The sequence below is a fragment of the Salmo salar genome, chromosome ssa22 (assembly GCF_905237065.1).
Source record: "Salmo salar chromosome ssa22, Ssal_v3.1, whole genome shotgun sequence".
Lineage (NCBI taxonomy): Eukaryota > Metazoa > Chordata > Actinopteri > Salmoniformes > Salmonidae > Salmo > Salmo salar.
The window spans coordinates 29,134,087-29,155,456 of NC_059463.1; the positions used below are offsets into that span (position 1 = coordinate 29,134,087).

The 21,370-nt window shown below is 41.6% G+C and overlaps 2 protein-coding genes across 2 annotated transcripts; both read right to left on the reverse strand.

The window, feature by feature from the left end:
* Positions 1-1,947: 1,947 nt before the first annotated feature.
* prkag1 (protein kinase AMP-activated non-catalytic subunit gamma 1) lies at positions 1,948-8,054 on the reverse strand. The gene is given in 13 exon segments (NM_001141762.1): positions 1,948-3,434; positions 3,647-3,752; positions 3,944-4,090; positions 4,539-4,576; positions 4,686-4,851; positions 5,121-5,247; positions 5,388-5,442; positions 5,538-5,583; positions 5,818-5,876; positions 5,994-6,075; positions 6,178-6,278; positions 6,589-6,640; positions 7,949-8,054. Coding segments are annotated over 12 exon segments (987 nt in total). The 5' UTR covers positions 7,958-8,054; the 3' UTR covers positions 1,948-3,434; position 3,647.
* Positions 8,055-15,509: 7,455 nt separating this feature from the next.
* Positions 15,510-18,625, reverse strand: LOC106583224 (RHEB like 1). Its single transcript, XM_014167148.2, has 8 exons — positions 18,185-18,625; positions 17,612-17,683; positions 17,328-17,395; positions 17,108-17,190; positions 16,907-16,963; positions 16,747-16,794; positions 16,446-16,527; positions 15,510-16,333 (listed from the first exon to the last, which is right to left on the reverse strand). The coding sequence occupies exons 1-8, from the start codon at positions 18,234-18,236 to the stop codon at positions 16,241-16,243; spliced, it is 555 nt and encodes a 184-aa protein (XP_014022623.1). The 5' UTR covers positions 18,237-18,625; the 3' UTR covers positions 15,510-16,240.
* Positions 18,626-21,370: the final 2,745 nt, after the last annotated feature.

Below are 21,370 nucleotides of genomic sequence, written 5' to 3' on the forward strand. Positions count from 1 at the left end.
CTTGTGTTCTTAATCCTGCCAGTTTATTGTTAGTTCCTAGAAAAGGCTCTACAGGGCCAATATGTGCACTACTCACTCCACCTCAACCAAACTGTTCTCAACACTGTTTTACTGCAGATCACAGCAGTGACAACAGAGGGTGTTTATAATATATTAATTAAGCATTTTAATCACAGTTCTTCAGATTTGGTGATTGGTAAATAACTGTCACAGATTTCTTCACATTTTCATAAAGCTTAGTAACAGTGAGGAGTCACCAGACCCTCTGTAAAGAGTGCTTATTCAGTGTGGCTGTAGCACAAAAAGATTGTTGTTAAACTTTTTTGTGGTAAAATTAATACTACTGATACTTATCAATGCTGTTCCCCAGGAAATATGTATGGCCTGTATGCATTTATTTGATTTAATTTGTGTTAGTTTATGACCATGTCACACTCGCCTGTACTGTATATTATTTGTTTATAGTTCTTGGGAGATGTCCAAGAGGACTTGGCGTGTGTACATGTGCATATTTTTCCTGAAAATGTGGTTGCTTATGTTTTTGGCTGTGAGTGGTAGACGGAGCCTGGGTGTTGTCTGCGTACTGTTAGGTGAGTTGAGATTTTCTGTCCTTGGTCGGGGAGTGATCCTATGTAAACGTCATAGGCCATGGATGGGATGTGTCTCTATGGCCTTGTTTTGAGCACATACTGTTAAGGGGAATTATGACAAGATGAAATGTTGTATGCTGTTGTATTGCACTATGGAGTGTTTAAGCAGTAAGGCACGAGGTGGTGTGGTATATGGCCAATATACTACAGCTAAGGGCTGTTCTTATGCGCAACGCAGAGTTCCTGGACACAGCCCTTAGCCGTGGTATATTGGCAATATACCTCCGAGGTGCCTTATTGCTATTATAAACTGGTTACCAACATAATTAGAGCAGTAAAAAGAAATGTTTTGTCATACGGTCTGATATACCACGGCTGTCAGCCAATCGGCATTCAGTGCTCGAACCACCCAGTTAATGAAGCGACGAATGATAACGCCCAGGTCTCTTTGTCCAGACATCTGGACAAAGAAATCAAAATACGATTTTAAAACCAAGTGAAAATCTTTTCAGGACTAGTATCCAATCATGTATATAGGTAATATTATATAGCCTATAGTAATAAATACAACTGTTTTCCTACATAGTTTTTGTCTTTATTTGCTCACACCAGTATGTACACCTAATGCAAAAACAGTTTATAATACTGCATTTGTGTATGCATCTTCCAATGTTTTTCAGATGCAACCTTAATTGTGTCTTCCTTCTTAATTCCCTGTAAAAATGCTTTGTCCACAGTTGCTGATTCGTGTGGTCAGCAGTCTCATTACCCTGATTTAGGACTAGATTGTATCAGATCTGCACTAGCCTACACCCGCGTAGCAGTAGTTTGAGGTCAGCAGTGCTTTAGAGCCGTCAAATCCACAAGCGACTCCCGGCATTGTACCTAAAGCAGACATTGCCATTGGCTGTATGGTGTTTGTATTTAAAGATCTCCATTAGCTGCTGCCAAGACAGCAGCTACTCTTCCTGGGGTCCAGCAACAAAGGCATTTCCATTAAGATAAATCCCATGCAGACTTGATAAAAATCCTCATTTTGTTTAATGAGTGTCATTTCTATATAGCCTACACTTTCTCGTTTGGAAATGAACGAGTGAGACGGGTGTGGCTTTTTGACAATGATCAACAAGCTGCTCACCGATTTGAACATTTGAAAGCGCCAACGCAGGTACACCGCCGACATCTGCTATCGCCGGTTAATTCTTCATCTGATTAAATCTAGGCCATAGTGTTACATCACATCCTGCTCGTCCCCACAACCGCCGACTGACCTACACCCACTCAGTTACACATCAACCCTACTGCTTCACCAAGACAAAACATTCAGAAGTGCATACATGTCAAAAACAACCCCATGTAAGAGAAATAATATTTATTGCTCATGCATCAAACTAGAACTTCACATGAGTAGTAGAAAAAAAGACAGCATTTACATACTTGTACTCATCTTATTCATACCAAAAGTCAATTTTGAAAAGTAAAAATGTTAAAATGTACTGACTCAATGGCCCAAGGAAGTCCTTTTCATAAGTCGAGATTGGTTTGCCCTCAGAATGTAAAAAGAAGAAAGAAAATGGTGGCGGTAATGAAAAGGCTAAAATTGAATCCTATAACAAGGATGAAAGAAAATGGAATAGACACAGCAAAAAGATAATGTCTAATGCTTCACTGATATACCCCCAATAACAATCATGATGATAGCGCAGAAGCACTTAACATCCAATCAGAAGGACTAGAAAAGGCTCACAAGCAAAAGTGAACGAATCCATCGTAATCAATCCACACACTCACGCTACATGTTGTTGAAAACTGTCTAAAGAAATATTGTTGGGATTGGGAAATGAGTAAAACTTAAAAAGGCAAAATAATTTCTCATGTAGCTCTAGAATGACTTTGAGGAACAAGGCCCTAACAGCAGCCTTATGTTATGGTTCACGGTGTAGCACTTTCTTCAGTCTTCGGAGTCCAACTGAATGCATGTCAAGACAAACAAGGACACACTGACTAAACCCCCCCCCAAAAAAACTAAATAAGAGCACTTTAGCAACAGAAATAAACATAAAACATTGTTATATTTACAAATATTAATTGGTTGTGCATCAATATATAAAGGAGTACAACTCTAAAATGACATCTACAGCAGTTCCATCTCCGACAATCCAGACTTTCCAGCGGAGTTGCCGTTGTAGATTTGTATATCTTCAAGTTCCACTGTGACATTCTTTAACCTGCGATCCATGATTGGCTGGCTAGTTGTGCTTTAGAGATACCAGACCTATAAGGATGATGGGTGAAGGAATGCTGCTCAGTTTCGGGCCAGGGAGGGAAGTTATGGACTCCTCTCTCCAGTGTATCTACAGACCAAATGGGAGAGAATAGGTGGGGAATGGATTTGTCTGAGAAGTGGCAAATTGATCCCCATCATTCCTGTACTGTATAGGTCCGCCACCTGTATTTACAGAGGAGAGACACTAGGTTGTGTTGGGCTGCCCAGAATGGACATACAGCTCCACTCCATTGGCTACTTCTGGTCCTGCTTCTTGTTTGGGTCTTTTTGGTTGCTTGGGTTTTGGCTTGGTTTACAGTGTTCCTGTATGTCCCTTGTTACTGTACGCGTCTATATTGCTGGATTGAGAAAGTCAATGAGACTTCACATTTGTAATCCGAGAGAAAGATGTCCTCCTGTGTTGTAGATGTACATTTCTACATGAGGGGATGTAGAAGATTCTTATCTTTTCCTCTCTCGCGTCACTCCTCTTTCTCCCTCTTCCCAGATCGTCATTTTCTCTATCCTTCCTCATCTTTTTGGAGGAATATTTCCTTTATCACTCCCTCAAGCAGTACCTGAAATACAAAACACCAGATGAATCTTTAGTTCAACTTGACAATTATTTAAATCCTTTAAAAAAAAAATATATATATATATATAAAATAAAAAAATCACAAAACAATTTACAGGTAAGACATTACCTCTCAGAACTGAGTTGAAGCTAAATTACATTCACATTGTTTTCATTTGATTTATCAAGGTCAGTGAATAGAGAAGGTTTGTTTACCTTAGTCTGCTTCTTCATTAGTGAGAACCAGTGCCTGGAGGATGTCTGAGAGAGAGACGATGCCCTTCACCACCTCCTGCTCATCGACCACCACCAGCCTGTGCACCTGAGAGAGAAGATAGAGACAGAAAAACAAAACCATAAGTTAAACTAAAAGCCAAGAATAGATCTCAGCACCTGTGTGTATTACATTGTGTGTACTACTTCTATTGACCTAAACAAACGCCCAGGAAACGATTTAAATTGTCGACCCAAACAATAATAAAGTGTATACACAGGTGTCTCCAGCTCTCTCACCTCTGCCTCCACCAATCTGTTGATGATGGACTCCAGTGTGTCGTGTGTGTTGCAGGTGAGCACTCCCTCAAAATACTGAGAGCGGTGCTGTAAAGCTTTGGTCACAGTCACATCCAGGTTGTTGTACATCTTCTCTGCTGCTAGGTTCTGTGTGGGGGACATTATTACTTCTCAATGCTGCTTGTGTTCAGTACTGTATTTGGATAGCAGAGATGAAAACACACAGACAGACACATACTGTCATCTAGGGGTTAGTGGAGTCCAGTGCAGAGTGAGCCCACTTGCTCTTGTTTCCTCAGGCTAAAGGCTAATAAACCCCAGCCAGTCCGCTGGTCGATAACAGCCCACAGGCTCTATATACTGCCTGCCCACTGGGTAAGAGACCCATTGATCTAGAACAGGAGAGACTTACTTTGGTCTGCACTGAATTCTTTGCCTTTATAAAATACTCTTACAGCACAAGGATACAGACAATTTTGGTTACGGTCTTTCTGTTTCCTCTCATTGTCGGTCTCTCACAAACAATATTTTCTGCTAACCAGTGACTATTCTGTTTAAATACCACCCATTGGTAGCACAGCTGTCCAGTACTTACAATGACATCAAATTTGGAGTAAATGTCCACCACTCGTCCTGTGTGTGAGAGAGAGAAACATGGGTACATGAGAACTACCTACCATTTACAACAGGAGAGTGTCTGGGTCAGACATGTTTAACCAACTGTCCCGTCTCCCTAACTTACCGTTGTCATCAACGACAGGCAAGGCAGACACTCTCTGGTCCACGAAGATGCCCAGTGCTGTGTAGAGGGGTGTGTCAGAACGCACCACTGCAATCTTATGGAATGTTCCGATGCCAAGCTCCTCTAGAGTCTGGCCTAAGAAGGCAGGTTTCGCCATCTCCGATATCTGGGAGGAAAATAACACACAATGTTCCACTAATGCAAGTGGCTTGAAAAATACATAGAAATGAAACACGGTATATTACCTCAAAAGAATGAATAAACACTTGTGTGGACTTCATTAACAAGGCCTACAGTTGTAACAGTGCTCTTGTCCTACCTTACCTACTGCCGAGAATGAGACATTGAGATGTCAAGGAACAGCAGATGATAAAATGTGGTAAAAGAGATGAACGGGCAGAGTGTAAGAAAGAGAGGATCACAAGAAAGACTCACAAAGAGCTTGAGGAACTTGAGGATCCTTTTGTGAGTGAGGATGTATAGGGTGTTCCCTGTCAGAGGGTCGACCACAGGCAGCCTGTGGATCTTATTCTTCAGCAGAGACGATACAGCATCATACAGACTGAAACAGGGAGGAAGCGGAAATTGTATACACGCGTGTCAGTATCAAACAGTGCCAGTAAGTAACCGAATTGATCTCAAGCTGATTGAACTAACTGTCCAGTGACAACCCTCAACATCTCGCCATGGCAGTAGACCCACCTTGCGTTAGGGGATATGCTGACGAGGGGCTTGAAGGAGTCTTGAAGGTAGACTTCTATGGTGAAGGAGAACAGAATAGGTACTAGTTAATTCACTGGCTCCAGAAGGCTATCAGTCACTTATTATTACACAGTTAATGAATGCCCTTACCTCTCCACGTCTCTATCTTGTGCTCCTCCAGCTCATATATCTGCACCTGAAACATTAGAACAGGAGAAAGTGCTGACTAAAATAACAAGGAGGGTGAGAGGCATGAAGGTCAACTGTTCAATAGACAGAAGGATGTGCGCTGCAAATCACGTGTTGTGCCTTTTCACCCTCTACCACCACTATGATTCAAAATGTGAAATTGAGATAGGGTATCCTATAAACAAGCAAACACAGAAACAGTGGACGTCGAGGGCAGGCTGAAAGCTAGGACAGGCCTTACCAAAGGAGACTTGTAGTAGCGATGGAGGATGTTGATGAAGTCTGTGATGGTCAGCATACCTGCAGTGAGAGATCAGCAGGAGAACACTGTCACCAGAGTCCAAAGGGACTCTACTCATTGTGCATTCGAAATCTGCCAAAAGCCCAGCCAGCAAAAGTGATGGACTCTATTCTTACCTACAAAACACTGCTTCTTACTGTCCCAGAGTGGCGCTGCTCTCACCCCATTGGACACCAGAGCGAAAAACGCCTTCTTTACCTATGGAGATATGAACACAGTTATACACACACAAACACAAAGCAGCATCTTTGGTACAGATTTATTTGACAGGATGGAGTTAAAAGCAGGATGTGGTCTTGCCTGCAGTGAAGTATCGAACACCACCAACTTGGAGCTGGTAGGGACCAAGTCATAGCACCGATGAGACTTCATAAACCTGGTGTAGACATTATAATCTGGGTCTGAGGAGAATGAGGAGGAAAGGGAAAGGGTTCAACTTACTGTCCATTCCTTATACGCATTTACAATTGTAATAGTTTTGTATTTAAAAAGAGCTGCCTCAATAGATTCCAGAATTTATCACAATGTCACACTTTCAGGATTCCTTCCAACATAGGCAAAAGAATGCTTTTTAAAAACTCATGTAAAAGAAAAGCACATTAACAATTTCTCACCATGCATAGGATTAAGATTACCTCATCATGCATCGCTATTTATCCTTTCATTGCTGTCTATTACACTATGCATTAACAGTAAAAGGTGGCTCTTTACCTCCTAGAAGTGGCTCCTTTTTACAATCCACATCATCAACAGCAAGTGGAATCTGAAAGAGAGTATAAGTTCATTGACTCATTTCCCCCAGGCAAGGCAAAATTCTAAGGAAATGAAATATCTTATGTTCTCTACAAGAACCCAAGGCTTTTTATATTAATTACCACCAATGTGTTAGTCATGGATAATCATTGCATAGTTATATCAGGAATATAAAGTACATTTACATTTTACATTTACGTCATTTAGCAGACGCTCTTATCCAGAGCGACTTACAAATTGGTGCAGTCACCTTATGATATCCAGTGGAACAACCACTTTACAATAGTACATCTATATCTTTTTTTTTTTGGGGGGGGGGGTGTTAGAAGGATTACTTTATCCTATCCCAGTAGCCAACATACTGCTGTTTGAAAGTGGTTAAATGTTTGATCACTCCTCCTAATCAGCAACAAACACTCTCTGCACCAACACAAATGGCTTTATTTAGCCACTACTGAGGAATGGGAGTAATTATGTGACTGTCCTTGTCACATTTAGATATAAGAACCTTTGGACAGAAAAGGTAGCCAACAAAGCTTAGCTGGATCATAGCTCAGATATTAGACAGTTCATGCAGTCAATGTAACATTAAAGGAAAAATCTGCACAAAAAAAACAACAACTAGTATTTAGGTCATTTGTCCACTGCTGATACAGTCCCACAATGTTTTGTGTGACAGCAGTCAACTTTTCAAGATATTGGACATTCAAAGAGCAATGCCACTTGCCACATCATCATATGATGCATTTTCGATCATCATGATATAGCAAGTGTCACTTGCTTCCTGAAAGTCTAATACCTTGAAAACTTGACAACTGGCATGCAAAACATTGTGGGACTGTATCAACAGTGGACTAATTAAAAAATATAGTTCGAGTGGATTTTCCCTTTAACACGACAGGTAATGTTATCTCACCTAGTTCGCCATGTAGAAGACAAAGCATCTTAACCTCTCTGAAATGATAACTAGGGCTTAACAATGTCAACAGCTAATGATGGCCTACAATTTGGTATTTTAAGAGGTCATGATGTAAACTAGTACTGTAACGTTAACTAACTAAGGTTACTGGCTGGAATGTGAACACAACAGATGCAGCAAACTAACGACGTTACCTAACTAGTTACGCAGGCTTCCAGTAGTTATGACACACAACCACAGATAACCAAGCTAATCTTGCTGGCTTAGCCTGGCTAGCTAATCATGTATCATCTTGAATGTAGCTAGCAAACATCAAGTACTGTGATTGGCTAGCTAGGGTAGGCTAACGTTATTAGATAGCTAGTTTAGCCTTGCTGGCGGTGTAGCTAAGCTACTTACACACTCCATATTCCATGCACTGGCTCGCCCTTGCTTGATCCTGTAAGGTAGCGTCGTAACCACTGTTTCTCACGACGGACTTCTTCCCGAGGTATATACGTTATTTGTTAAACTGGAGCTAGACGACGAGAGACAAGCATTGAAACTCCCCGGAAGCGCGAGAGATTGCCCTCTCTACTTGACTTCCGATTACGCATGACCGCGAAAAAAGTGTGAGTCGGGGTGCTCGGGAGATCCCACCCTCAAAGTCAAAATTGGCTATTATCGTAAAAAATCATGAAAAAAAAGTGCTTTTTGGTCTTCATTTAAGGTTAGGGGTAGGCATAAGGTTAGCAGTGTGGTTAAGGTTAGGTTTAAAATCTGACTTTAATAAGATACATTGTAGAAATATGTTTCTCTTTTTATGTCCGTCACTGACAATAACCACATTTCCATCCACAGTTTTTATGGTAGTAAAGTCATACAGTATATATATATATATATATATATATATATATATCATACAGTATATATACATACAGTATAGTAAAGTCATACAGTATATATATATATATATATATATAACATACAGTATAGTAAAGTCATACAGTATATATATATATATACTGTATGACTTTACTACCATAAAAACTGTGGATGGAAATGTGGTTATTGTCAGTGACGGACATAAAAAGAGAAACATATTTCTACAATGTATCTTATTAAAGTCAGATTTTAAACCTAACCTTAACCACACTGCTAACCTTATGCCTACCCCTAACCTTAAATGAAGACCAAAAAGCACTTTTTTTCATGATTTTTTTACGATAATAGCCAATTTTGACTTTGAGGGTGGGATCTCCCGAGCACCCCGACTCACACTTGTTTCCATCACGACAAATGTGATGGAAACAGTACTTTCGGTAGAATTTTTTAAATACCAAGAGATAATTTGTTCGTTGGACATGGTGGGATCTTTTTGTGTAAATGTGGAGTGGCAATGACATGGTGTGTAGTCCTCCCACTATGACTAGAGAAATCATGCAGTTAATAGAGCCCCACAGTGGAGGTGTCATAACAGCCATAGAAACTAGCGGTCAAACATGGAAATGGTTCCAATCATTTTTTTACAATTCATTTTTCCCATAGGGAGTTTTAGAAACACTTAAAATAACGGCTGTGTTTTGTGTAGGCTTACCCTGGCGTAACTTTTTGATAACCATGTAAATGTCTCTCAGACAAGGTGACTTTTATCAATAATTCAGCTCTATTTACTCTCAGATTCAAAAACGCTAATAAGTATCAAAGTAGACATCATGCAAGACTACAAATCCCTGCAAGCTCCTGCACATCATCTCTAGCTGACACCTTTTCTAACAGGTACTGTGTCAATTTAAAACTTGCACAACACAGTTCCCAGAATTGTTCATTTAAAGAAATGTAGCCAATTTATTCATTTATTTCTACATTCAGCTAACATTAGATAGTTAATCCAGAGAGTTTTGCCTTTACCTCGATTCGGCAGTCTCCTCCAGATCATCATGACATTTGAAGTTCTTTATGATATCCTAATTAGCAGTTCATTTTGGAGGTATATATTGATAAAAATCACCTCCTAGAGAGATTTGCATAGTTATCAAAACAACAGGCTAGGATAAGCCTACACAAAATACAGCCTTTATTTTAAGTGTTTCTAAAATCCCCTATGAAAAGTGAATAGTAAGAAAATGAGTGGAACCATTTCTTTGTTTGACTGCTAGGTTTAATGGGCATTATGGGCATACTGTTGTACTCTATTAGGCTACAGTTTAAACAAGTAATGATGAACTTCACAGGGTGGTGAAAGTGCCCAGTGATCTTGATGCTCCTTTCCAATAAATAATCAAGGGTCTTATTCTGGTGACATGATGATCGATGCTTGACTGCCATTTGACAAATAAAAATATTCTCTATAAAAATTCTTATCCATAATAATCTCATCGTGTAGACTAGCCTACCCACACAGCCTACCCGCACTGTATCTGGGAGCTGTTGGCTAGAGCTTGTGCCAAGGCCAGTGTAGGAACATTTACTATTTAACGCAACAGTTTATGTGACAAAACAATCAGTAGAGTTGAAAATGCGATGGAAAAACATTGAACTTCAGATTTTTATTTGGTACATGGAAATTTTATTGAAAAAGTACATTTTGTGTGTGCTACGTCATCACACACTGATTTTTATCTTCAACAAATAGTTTGTTGGAAACACCACTGGTGGGGAAATGCGCATATTTTCTTAATGCATATTTTTGAATATTCGCATGAAAATCTGTCGCCAATTGGATGGAAGCCTAGCTACTCACTCAATTAGCCATGTCAGCTAATCATTTTTTGATTGGTATGTTAGTCTAGCCAGCTATCTAAACTTGTACTAATCATTGCCGAATACTGACCGGGCACGCAAGGCACGTGCCCAGGGGCCATGACCTCCGGGGGGCCCCATTGATTTTGTTAGTCACTCTCAGATACCATATTAAAATGGCATAAGTCATGGCACAATTTGTAGAAATGCTGGAAATTCATTTTAAAACTCAGTGGCATGTATTCATGGATGTCAAGGGAAGCCAGCCCCTCCTCCCAAACAAGAAAATAACATAAAATATCTTTCATCTCTGTGTTTCATCATTTTCCTTCAATTCACAAGAGACTGAATGTATCTCACCGGAAAAAGCATCCGAGCGAGCGAAACAGCGCCCCTCTGTATGTGTAGTCCATCTATCTGATGCTGTCTGGTAAAAAATAGTAAGACATCGTTGCCGCCCGTAGCATTAGATGAAAGGGAAGCCATCGAGCATTTGGCCTCCCTTGATAAAAAAAGTATAAAATAATAGCCAATCAGCATTGGGCTAAACCTAAACTGAGTGAGCCCAACTATGAATGGTCCTGGTGCACCCAATAAAAAAGTGTTAAGGGAAGCCAGTTTGGATTTGGCTTCACAGCAATCACATCACATCAAAAACTAAACGTCATTTACAGAAAAAACTTGAATTGTTGCATCTCATTGTGTTGTTGTCCTCCGGTGGCTAGCTAGCTAGCTAAAATTGTCCCTTTCCTAAATTAGCCATGGATGGAGATAGGGATTTGGACTTGTGGTTTGACTTAATACTCCGTACTGGTCAATGATTATAACGGCGCTTCTGATCTAACCATTCACATACATTGTGCGCCCTTTGCCTGAGAGGATGGATGTTTAATATGTAGCTAGATGTAGTAGGCTAATGTTAACTAGTGGTCTCATCATTGCCCATGAAAGGAAGTTTGGCTAGCATGCAAGCATTTTAGCCAGGTAGCCTAGCACAACAAAAACTAAAAGCATGTACTGTGTAACAATCATACACATTGGCGTTTCTCTACAAGTAGGGTGAATCAACATGTTTTTTCTACACACACAAATCAGTACCATGGACAGCCACTTAACAGCCACATAATGTTTAGCTTACATTGATTGGACTAAATCGTTTTGGATATATTTTAGTGGTTCTGTATTCTGCAGAGGTGATTTGATGATGTTGAAATGTTAAAGTTGAAATGGTGCTGGAATAGTGGAGGCAGCATCTGTTTTCTTTGACTTGCGGTAGCCTAACTCTCCGTGGTTCTAAATTAATTGTTATTTAGTAATCCGAAAATGTTGGAAACATTAACTTGCTTGACCATTCTGTAGGTCATGTAACTGTTTATTACACACAATATGCTTTGTGGACTTCACCAGACAGATGTTGCTCTCCGGTTGTGTGATGAAACACAGGTGTGGTTGAATTTATTCTGCCACTGTGTCTTCTTATTGTCTCGGCTTTAGGCTTATATACACTATATATGCAAAAGTATGTGGACACCCCTTCAAATTAGTGGATACGGCTATTTCAGCCACACCCGTTGCTGACAGGTGTATCATTTATTCATTTAATCATTTACATTTTAGCAGAAGCTCTTATCCAGAGCGACTTACAGTAGTGAATGCATACATTTCATACTTTTTTTTTCTTTTTTTCCATACTGGTCCCCCGTGGGAATCGAACCCACAACCCTGGCGTTGCAAACACCATGCTCTACCAACTGAGCCACACGTGTATAAAATCGAGGACACAGCCATGCAATCTCCACAGACAAACATTGACAGTAGAACGGCCTTGCTGGCCTCCCGAGTGGTGCAGTGGTCTAAGGCAGTGGTGCAGCAGTCTGAGGCAGTGGTGCAGTGGTCTAATGCTTAAGGCGTCACTACAGACCGATCCTAGGCTGTTTCACAGCTGGCCGTGACTGGGAGACCCATGAGGCGTCGTCCGGGCTAGGAGAGGATTTGGCCGTTCGGGATTTCCTTGTCCCATCGCGCTCTAGCGATTCCTTGTGGCGGGCTGGGCGCCTGCAAGCTGATTTCGGTCGCCAGCTGGACGGTGTTTCCTCGGACACATTGGTGGGGTTGGCTTCCGGGTTCAGCGAGCAGTGTGTCAAGAAGCATGGCTCTCAACCTTCACCTTTCCCGAGTCCATAGGGGAGACAAGACTGGATATCACGAAATTGGGGAGAAAAAGGGTTAAAAAATATTTATTTTTTTATCAAGAATGGCCTTACTGAAGCGCTCAGTGACTTTCAACAGGGCTGCATCATAGGATGCCACGTTTCCAACAAGTCAGTTTGTAACATTTCTGCTCTACTAGAGCTGCCCCGGGCCAACTGTAGGTGCTGTTATTGTGAAGTGGAAACGTCTAGGAGCAACAACGGCTCTGCCGTGAAGTGGTAGGCCCCACAAGCGCACAGAACAGGACCACCGAGTGCTGTAGCACATTGCGCGTAAAAATCGTCTGTCCTCGGTTTCAACACTCACTACCGAGTTCACAAGCCTAAGATCACCATGCGAAATGCCAAGTGGTGTAAAGCTCACCGCCATTCGACTCTGGAGCAGTGGAAACGCGCTTTCCGGAGTGATGAATCACGCTTCATCGTCTGGCAGTCCGACAGGACGAATCTGGGTATGGCAGATGCCAGGAGAATGCTACCTGCCCGAATGCATAGTACCAACTGTAAAGATTGGTGGAGGAGGAGTAATGTTCTGGGGCTATTTTTTCATGGTTTGGGCTAGGCCCCTTAGTTCCAGTGAAGGGAAATATTAATGCTTCAGCATACAATGACATTCTAGACGATTCTGTGCTTCCAACTTTGTGGCAACAGTTTGGGGAAGGCCCTTTCCTGTTTCAACATGACAATGCCCCCGTGCACAAAGTGAGGTCCATACAGAAATGGTTTGTCGAGATCGGTGTGGAAGGCTTGCACAGAGCCCTGACCTCAACCCCATCAAACACCTTCGGGATGAAATGGAACGCCGACTGCGAGCCAGGCCTACTCGCCCAACATCAGTGCCGACCTCACTAATGCTCTTGTGGCTGAATGGAAGAAAGTCCCTGCAGCAATGTTCCAGCATCTAGTGGAAAGCCTTCCTAGAAGAGTGGAGGCTGTTATAGCAGCAAAGGGGGACCAACTATTTTTTTTTTTTATTCTATATATATATTTAACCTTTATTTAATTAGGCAAGTCAGTTAAGAACAAATTATTATTTACAATGACGGCCTACCAAACTACCAAACCCTAACCCGGACGACGCTGGGCCAATTGTGCGCTGCCCTATGGGACTCCTAATCACGGCCGGTTGTGATATAGCCTGGAATCGAACTAGGGTCTCTAGTGATGCCTTAGACCGCTGCGCCACTCGGGAGCCCAACAACTAACAGGTTATAGAGCAAAAACCGCAATTATCATAACACATAATGGACTTCACCGGACAGATGTAACATGGCATTTTTTTTCCTGGCTTCCCCACTGATTTTACCCACACACCGCGAGTGTTAAATCTGCAAAAGTGTCTCTCCACCCCATGGCAAAACTGATAGAATTGCAGAAAATGTCCTGTTAAACTGTACATTGTTTTTCTCTGCCCCATAACAAAATGTTTAGAATTGCAGGAAATGTACTTTAAAACCTACATTTTTCTCTCCGCTGTCAAGACAGGGGCCAGTAAAATGCTTTGCCCGCGAGGTGGGGGGAACCCCAACCAAATCTCGCTAAGGACCCCCAAAAGGTTAGGGCCATCCCTGGCTACTGGTAATGCAATTAAGAGTTAGCTAAACTGCACAAATGGATTGATTCCATAAATCAGTTGACTGCATGTGTGGGTATGGATGTGGGTACGCAGACCCTCATGATCAGTTCATATTTGTTTGTGTAAAGTCAGTAAAGACCATTAATGACGGCTTAGGCTTAGTACAGGGATAATTTAAAAATACATCTGCATAATTGTAAGCATCATAATTCGGTTTTGTCAAATAAATAATTACTCATTTACTAACAGATTTGTCTCCAAGTGGTGTGGTATTATAGTGGCTGCATGTTTCTGTTTCAGAGATGGAATTCAAATTCTTAGCTGCAGACAGTTATTGAGCAGCCATAACACAACTAATCAATAAAAAAAAAAAAAAATACTTTTAAAGGAGTAAAAGATTTATATATACAAAACAGTTTACAGCAATATTTCTGAGCTAACACTAACCAATGTGGGGGTATTGGTGTTCAGGTGTGTGTTGTGCACCTTGTTTTCCCCATCGGGTCAAGTCAACAGAGAAGGGGAAAAAAACCTAGAGGACCTTGAGTCAGGTAGGGAAACATGTGGGGGGGGGGCGGGTAAAGCGGGGGATTGAAGGGTAAGGCACAAGACACAGCAACACCAGCTCCTCTTAGGCTGAGTTTACACAGGCAGACCAATTCTGATATTTTGACCAATCACATCAGATCTTTTTCAGCACAAATCTGATTGGTCAGAGGACCAAGTAGTGAAAAAAAGTTTAGAATTGGGCTGCCTGTGTAAACTCAGCCTTAGACTGCATCATCAATCATCAATCAATCTACTACTTATTCAAAGAGAAGCACTCTATAAAAAAAATCTAAACAACAAATAATAGACACTAGGGGGTGGACCATCTGGATAAATGTAAGTAATGTCAGTAAAAACCATTGGGCATCAAATTGCTCTTTTGTGGACACGCAAATCAGGTTATGGTGAGCACTGTGTCCGCTGGGAGTCCCCGACACAACATAAATTCATAAGTGATAATGTGTCATAAGGCGTCCTTGCTTGGCTTGATCGAGCCCTACATCACTTCTGGAATGAAAACCCCAAAACGGAAACTAAACCAGCAGATCCTGTGGTCCCCATGAACTGGTTAACAGTCCACAGTGGTAAGGAATTATCAGTGAATACCAAAACTGCAACTCCATCTTCTTAATTATAGTATAATTATATGCAGACATTTCGTTCAATATGCTGCTGAATGAACACACTTGTATTATCTCAGAATATAACTAACAACACTATCAAACCTGTGTCTAGGATCCTAGTTCTCTGGGATCAAAAGGCCACAACGTTTTTATATAACAGATCCATTCCATTCTTTTTGAAACACCATTCAAGGGTGCCTCATCCACTGGATAATTGCAGCTTAATTATTAAAGTCAGATGGTAGATCATAGCGGAAAAGAGCGAGGACCAAACTGCCAACCAGAAGAACATAAAACTGTATTCTAGAAAATACAAATTGGCATGTTTCCTAAAAGACATGATTTACAGTTCAAGAGTGAAGTGTAACCTGAAGTTGACTTGCTGAAAGCTTTACAGTGAAAAAATGTTAGCCAAGACCAATGCTAGATGAAATGTATTTCTGCAATACACATCTTGTGTGAAAGAGAACTCATTCCTAGATACTGTAACCAATACATTAATCAGTTGTGAATTATAGTGCTTTCCAAACAATGACCTGAGAAAAAAAAGTCAGGCATGTTTTTTAGGCATCAAGGTCAGCCCTTATTATGTACAAGGTGAAGCTAGCCAGTGAGAGTTGGGGACACTAACCAGTCACCGCTCCATCTGTTGATACATGGCTAGCTATTTGATTGCAATTATCAGGGAGCTGTTTTTTGTTGTGAAGTTTGGGCTTGTGGCTCTTACATTACATTTGGTATTTTCATGAGGTTTGGTTTATGCCAACCAAACTTATGTACAAGGTTTTTTCAGTAAAACTGACAATGAAACCCTTGTGTGACACCTGTCAGAGTTCTTTTTAGTCAGCCTTGAGTGTGATTGGGTGCCTTTGTGTAAAACACTGTTGAATTATAAAGTGGCCACATTTCGACTGCGGCTCCTTGGTGCTAGGGAAGTCATGATTGGCAGGCTGGTGACGTTGTCTCCCCTGGCTTCATCCAATGAGCTTACTGCTGTCCTGGTGAGACCCTCTTACATCACGGCACACTTTTTATCCTCTGAAGGAACGTTCCCATCCGCCCTCTCCATCTCCAGAATGATCCGCTTGAATACCTCTACAGCGGTCTGCAATGCATAGAGTTGAATGTAGAAAAACAATCAATAAATAAGTTCATACCTTTGAATAGACCATTTTTTTATGAGTAGCTCTGTCTACAGAGAAGATATCTTTGTCTACCTCGTTTTCCTTGGCAGAAGACTCCATGAATGCTGCTCCCCATGAGTGGGCCAGCTTCTTCCCTTCCTCTGGCTTGATCACCCTGAGGGGAGGAGGGACACACTGAGAATGATGTAATGGTAGCATGAATGTACCTATATGACCACAAGGTCCAAGACCTCAGCTGGAAAACCAAGGTGAAACCATATACCAGTTTTTAAAATGAGATGGTAGTGGCATGGTTCTATACATAATGTACCAGCTATGCATGTGAGTGGGAGCACCAATGCTCTCCTCTTTCATTCAGCTCAAGTAGGTTTACCTTTCCATGTGGAGATCTTTTTTATTTCCAACAAGAACAGTTGGCACCCTAAAAGAACACACATCAATTTTAAAAAAATGTACTGGGAAAGCCGATTTCTTAAGACAAACAGATCATCAAAAGCAGCATCACCAACCTTTTATAACTTCGGTTAACTTACTGTATTTTCCCAACCATATCTAGCAGCTTGTCATGAAGAACCTGAACAACTTCAAAACTGCAAAAAGTTAAAGACAAAAAGAGACAGGTTACCAGTGTGTATTGATGGACAGACAACTATCTATACACACAGTAGAGTCACAAGATCAGAGGGCCAGCACAAAGGATGAACTGCGAATTAAATGTACCTGTGACTACTCACCTTTTCATGGAGGTTACTGCGTAGACCAAGACATAACCATGGATGTCCATTGAATGAGACTGAGGGAAAATAGAGTACTCGTCCTGTAGAGATAAGGCGAGAAATCGGTTAAAGAGAAAACACACAAGGACAGACAAGTGCTTCTGAAAAGAATATTGTCTGTTGTTTTCCTGAGAAACAGAGGTAAAGAAAGAAGATGAGTAATGTAAAGCATACATACCTGACCAGCAGTATCGACCAACTGAAGATTGAAATCTTGACCGTTGACAGACACCATTTTGTTGAAGGCTGGAAAGAGTTGAAGAGGATGTTGTCAAGCCCAGGCTATGCCACATAAGGTGAGCACGTGGTAATTGCTGGACATAGCATGATCATAAAAAGGAGCATATGTTCTGCTTTTCACCCATGCATATTATTTGACCCTCAATGACACCTTAATAGTGGCTGCAATAACTTAGAATAACAAAACTGATCCAACGAAAAAAACGAAATAAAAATACTTACTGTTTTCAATGGTAGGGTCATATGAATCTACAAACTGTCCTTCCACGAACTGTATTGTGAGAGAAGACTTTCCTGTAGAGACAGAGATAAATTGCATTGTTATGGCCGATGAGCAGCAATTTCCAAAATCATAGGAAAACAAAATGACCATTTGTTACCTGACTCTGAACAACAGTTATACAATGTGATTGGCCGTGTTAGCTATGACTGCAGCGGTTTCACAATGAAAGTATCTAGCTAGCTAGGTCTATGAGCTAACGTTAGTAACGTTTGTTGGCCGCGTTAACACATCGTGGAACTTGGCTTAAGTTGTTAGCACACAACTTTGGCATGGTGACTAGAGTGAGTAGAAGCTTATCAACTACAACGTTTATACATTAACACACTACATAATTCACAATTACAGAGCTATGACATTTTCTTATGTGCTTGATTCTGTTTTGGTACTAGAAGCTAGCTAGCTTTTTTGTTTATCATAGCTACGCTATTGCTAACTAACCATCTAGCAGCAACGTTAGCTATGAAAACAAAAACAAAGGCTAGCTAAGTAACTTAGCTTCTTATTTCACTCACCAACAGATCTGTACCCAATCACAGCAATCTTCCTGTATTTTGGTTGAGGCATTGTTTTAAAATAGTAACGTAATATGTAATGTTGTTTTTGTATCTATGGTCGTTTTAATAAACAAACAAAAACTTTATCACTACATTCGTGTCACGTGACAACAACAAACTTTTCAAAGCCGCCGGGCTTCGCGTTGCAACTTCAGAACTGAACTGAAGCTGATAGAACACGTATTTCGACTGATACTTTCACTATATCGGTTATCGATATAGTTATGTATGGCGATAATTAGTTTGAAATTATCTAAATATTAGTTTTCAGAACTTAAAACAGGAAACCAAAACGGTTTATTCACAAGAGTTGCGCTTCCCGAGTAACACTGTCGGAAACTGGTAAAGCACACCGTCGTAAAACTACATACGTCAGAGCTTCTTCTTCTTCTTCTTCTTCTTCTTCTTCTTCTTCTTCGATTAGGTTCAACGGCGGTTGGCATCCAGTAAATGTTGCATTACCGCCACCTACTAGACTGGAGTACAACTCCCTAATACTTTGTTTGAAGAAATAAATAAACAAATACCCTACCATCTAACACAACACTCACAAAAAAATACAAATAACACTACCCTACTCCACTATTTACATCTATTTAGTCCTACCTCAGGCCAACAACTTGAAAGGAAGGGACACCACCACTTAAGACACCCTGTAACTCTTCTGATGTATAGTCTCGTACACCCAAATTCGCACAACCTCAATTTTCTGCAACATACGTTCCATCCCTGCAGTACAGTTGATAACCATTGCTATAAATGCAAAAAAATCCAATCTTACTGAAACATATCACGTGTTGGCATTTCCCTCTTTACTGGTACAGATCTACTACTCACACCACTCCTCCCAGGACCCCTCTCCCTTGACTCATCTTCAAATCAAATCAAATCAAATCCAACTTTATTTGTCACATGCGCTGAATACAACAAGTGTAGACCTTACCGTGAAATGCTTACAACAGTGCAGTTCAATAAGAGTTAAGAAAATATTTACCAAATCATCTAAAGTAAAAAAATTATAAAAATCAAATCAAATCAAATCAAATTTATTTTTATATAGCCCTTCGTACATCAGCTGATATCTCAAAGTGCTGTACAGAAACCCAGCCTAAAACCCCAAACAGCAAGCAAAGCATGTGAAAGAAGCACGGTGGCTAGGAAAAACTCCCTAGGAAAAACTCCCTAGAAAGGCCAAAAACCTAGGAAGAAACCTAGAGAGGAACCAGGCTATGAGGGGTGGCCAGTCCTCTTCTGGCTGTGCAGGGTGGATATTATAACAGAACATGGTCAAGATGTTAAAATGTTAAAATGTTCATAAATGACCAGCATGGTCAAATAATAATAATCATAGTAGTTGTCGAGGGTGCAACAGGTCAGGGTCCGGTGAACAGGTCAGGGTTCCATAGCCGCAGGCAGAACAGTTGAAACTGGAGCAGCAGCACGGCCAGGTGGACTGGGGACAGCAAGGAGTCATCATACCAGGTAGTCCTGAGGCATGGTCCTAGGGCTCAGGTCCTCCGAGAGAAAGACAGAAAGAGAGAAAGAGAGAATTAGAGAGAGCATATTTAAATTCACACAGGACACCGGATAAGACAAGAGAAATACTCCAGATGTAACAGACTGACCCTAGCCCCCCGACACATAAACTACTGCAGCATAAATACTGGAGGCTGAGACAGGAGGGATCAGAAGACACTGTGGCCCCATCCGATGATACCCCCGGACAGGGCCAAACAGGCAGGATATAACCCCACCCACTTTGCCAAAGCACAGCCCCCACACCACTAGAGGGATGTCTCCAACCACCAACTTACCGTCCTAAGACAAGGCCGAGTATAGCCCACAACGATCTCCGCCACGGCACAACCCAAGGGGGGGGCGCCATCCCAGACAGGAAGACCACGTCAGTGACTCAACCCACTCAAGTGACGCACCCCTCCCATGGACGGCATGGAAGAACACCAGTAAGCCAGTGACTCAGCCCCTGTAAAAGGGTTAGAGGCAGAGAATCCCAGTGGAAAGAGGGGAACCGGCAAGGCAGAGACAGCAAGGGCGGTTCGTTGCTCCAGCCTTTCCGTTCACCTTCACACTCCTGGGCCAGACTATACTTAATCATAGGACCTACTGAAGAGATAAGTCTTCAGTAAAGACTTAAAGGTTGAGACTGAGTCTGCGTCTCTCACATTGGTAGGCAGACAATTCCATAAATATGGAGCTCTATAGGAGAAAACCCTACCTCCAGCCGTTTGCTTAGAAATTCTAGGGACAATTAGGAGGCCTGCGTCTTGTGACCGTAGCGTACGTGTAGGTATGTACGGCAGGCCCAAATCGGAAAGATAGGTAGGAGCAAGCCCATGTAATGCTTTGTAGGTTAGCAGTAAAACCTTGAAATCAGCCCTTGCCTTAACAGGAAGCCAGTGTAGGGAGGCTAGCACTGGAGTAATATGATCAAATTTTTTGGTTCTAGTCAGGATTCTAGTAACACAATAAAATAACAATAAAGAGGCTATATACAGGGGGTACCGGTACTGAGTCAGTGTGTGGGGGTACAGGTTAGTTGAGGTAATTTGTACATGTAGGTAGGGGTGAAGTGACTATGAATAGATAATAAACAGCGAGTAGCAGCAGTGTACAAAACAAATGGGGGGGGGTTCAGTGTAATTAGTCCAGTGGCCATTTGATTAATTGTTCAGCAGTCTTATGGCTTGGGGGTAGAAGCTGTTAAGTACAACTCCGGTACACCTTGCAGTGCGGTAGCAGAGAAAACAGTCTATGACTTGGGTGACTGGAGTCTCTGACAATTTATGGGCTTTCCTCTGACACCGCCTATTATATAGGTCCTCCTGGATGTCAGGAAGCTTGGCCCCAGTCATGTACTGGGCCGTACGCACTACCCTCTGTAGCACTATCCTCCTTTTTGAGGATCTGGGGACCCATGCCAAATCTTTTCAGTCTCCTGAGGGGGAAAAGGTTTTATCGTGCCCTCTTCACGACTGTCTTGGTGTGTCCTCTACTTTCTTCACTGCCTCAGCATATGACAACTTCTGCACTACTCTAACCCTGAAAACCTCAACCTGCCTCTCTCGCACGGGACATTTCTGATTGCCAGCCCCATGGGCACCCCTACAATTAACACATACCACT

Bases quoted from the DNA above. Each gene is read 5' to 3' on its own strand.
- LOC106583224 (XM_014167148.2), bottom strand. From the start codon at position 18,236: ATGCCTCAACCAAAATACAGGAAGATTGCTGTGATTGGGTACAGATCT. The intron at 17,684-18,184 runs GTGAGTGAAATA...CTGTCTCTACAG, and splicing joins GATTGGGTACAGATCTGTTG to GAAAGTCTTCTCTCACAATA. The intron at 16,964-17,107 runs GTGAGTAGTCAC...AACTTTTTGCAG, and splicing joins GCAGTAACCTCCATGAAAAG to TTTTGAAGTTGTTCAGGTTC.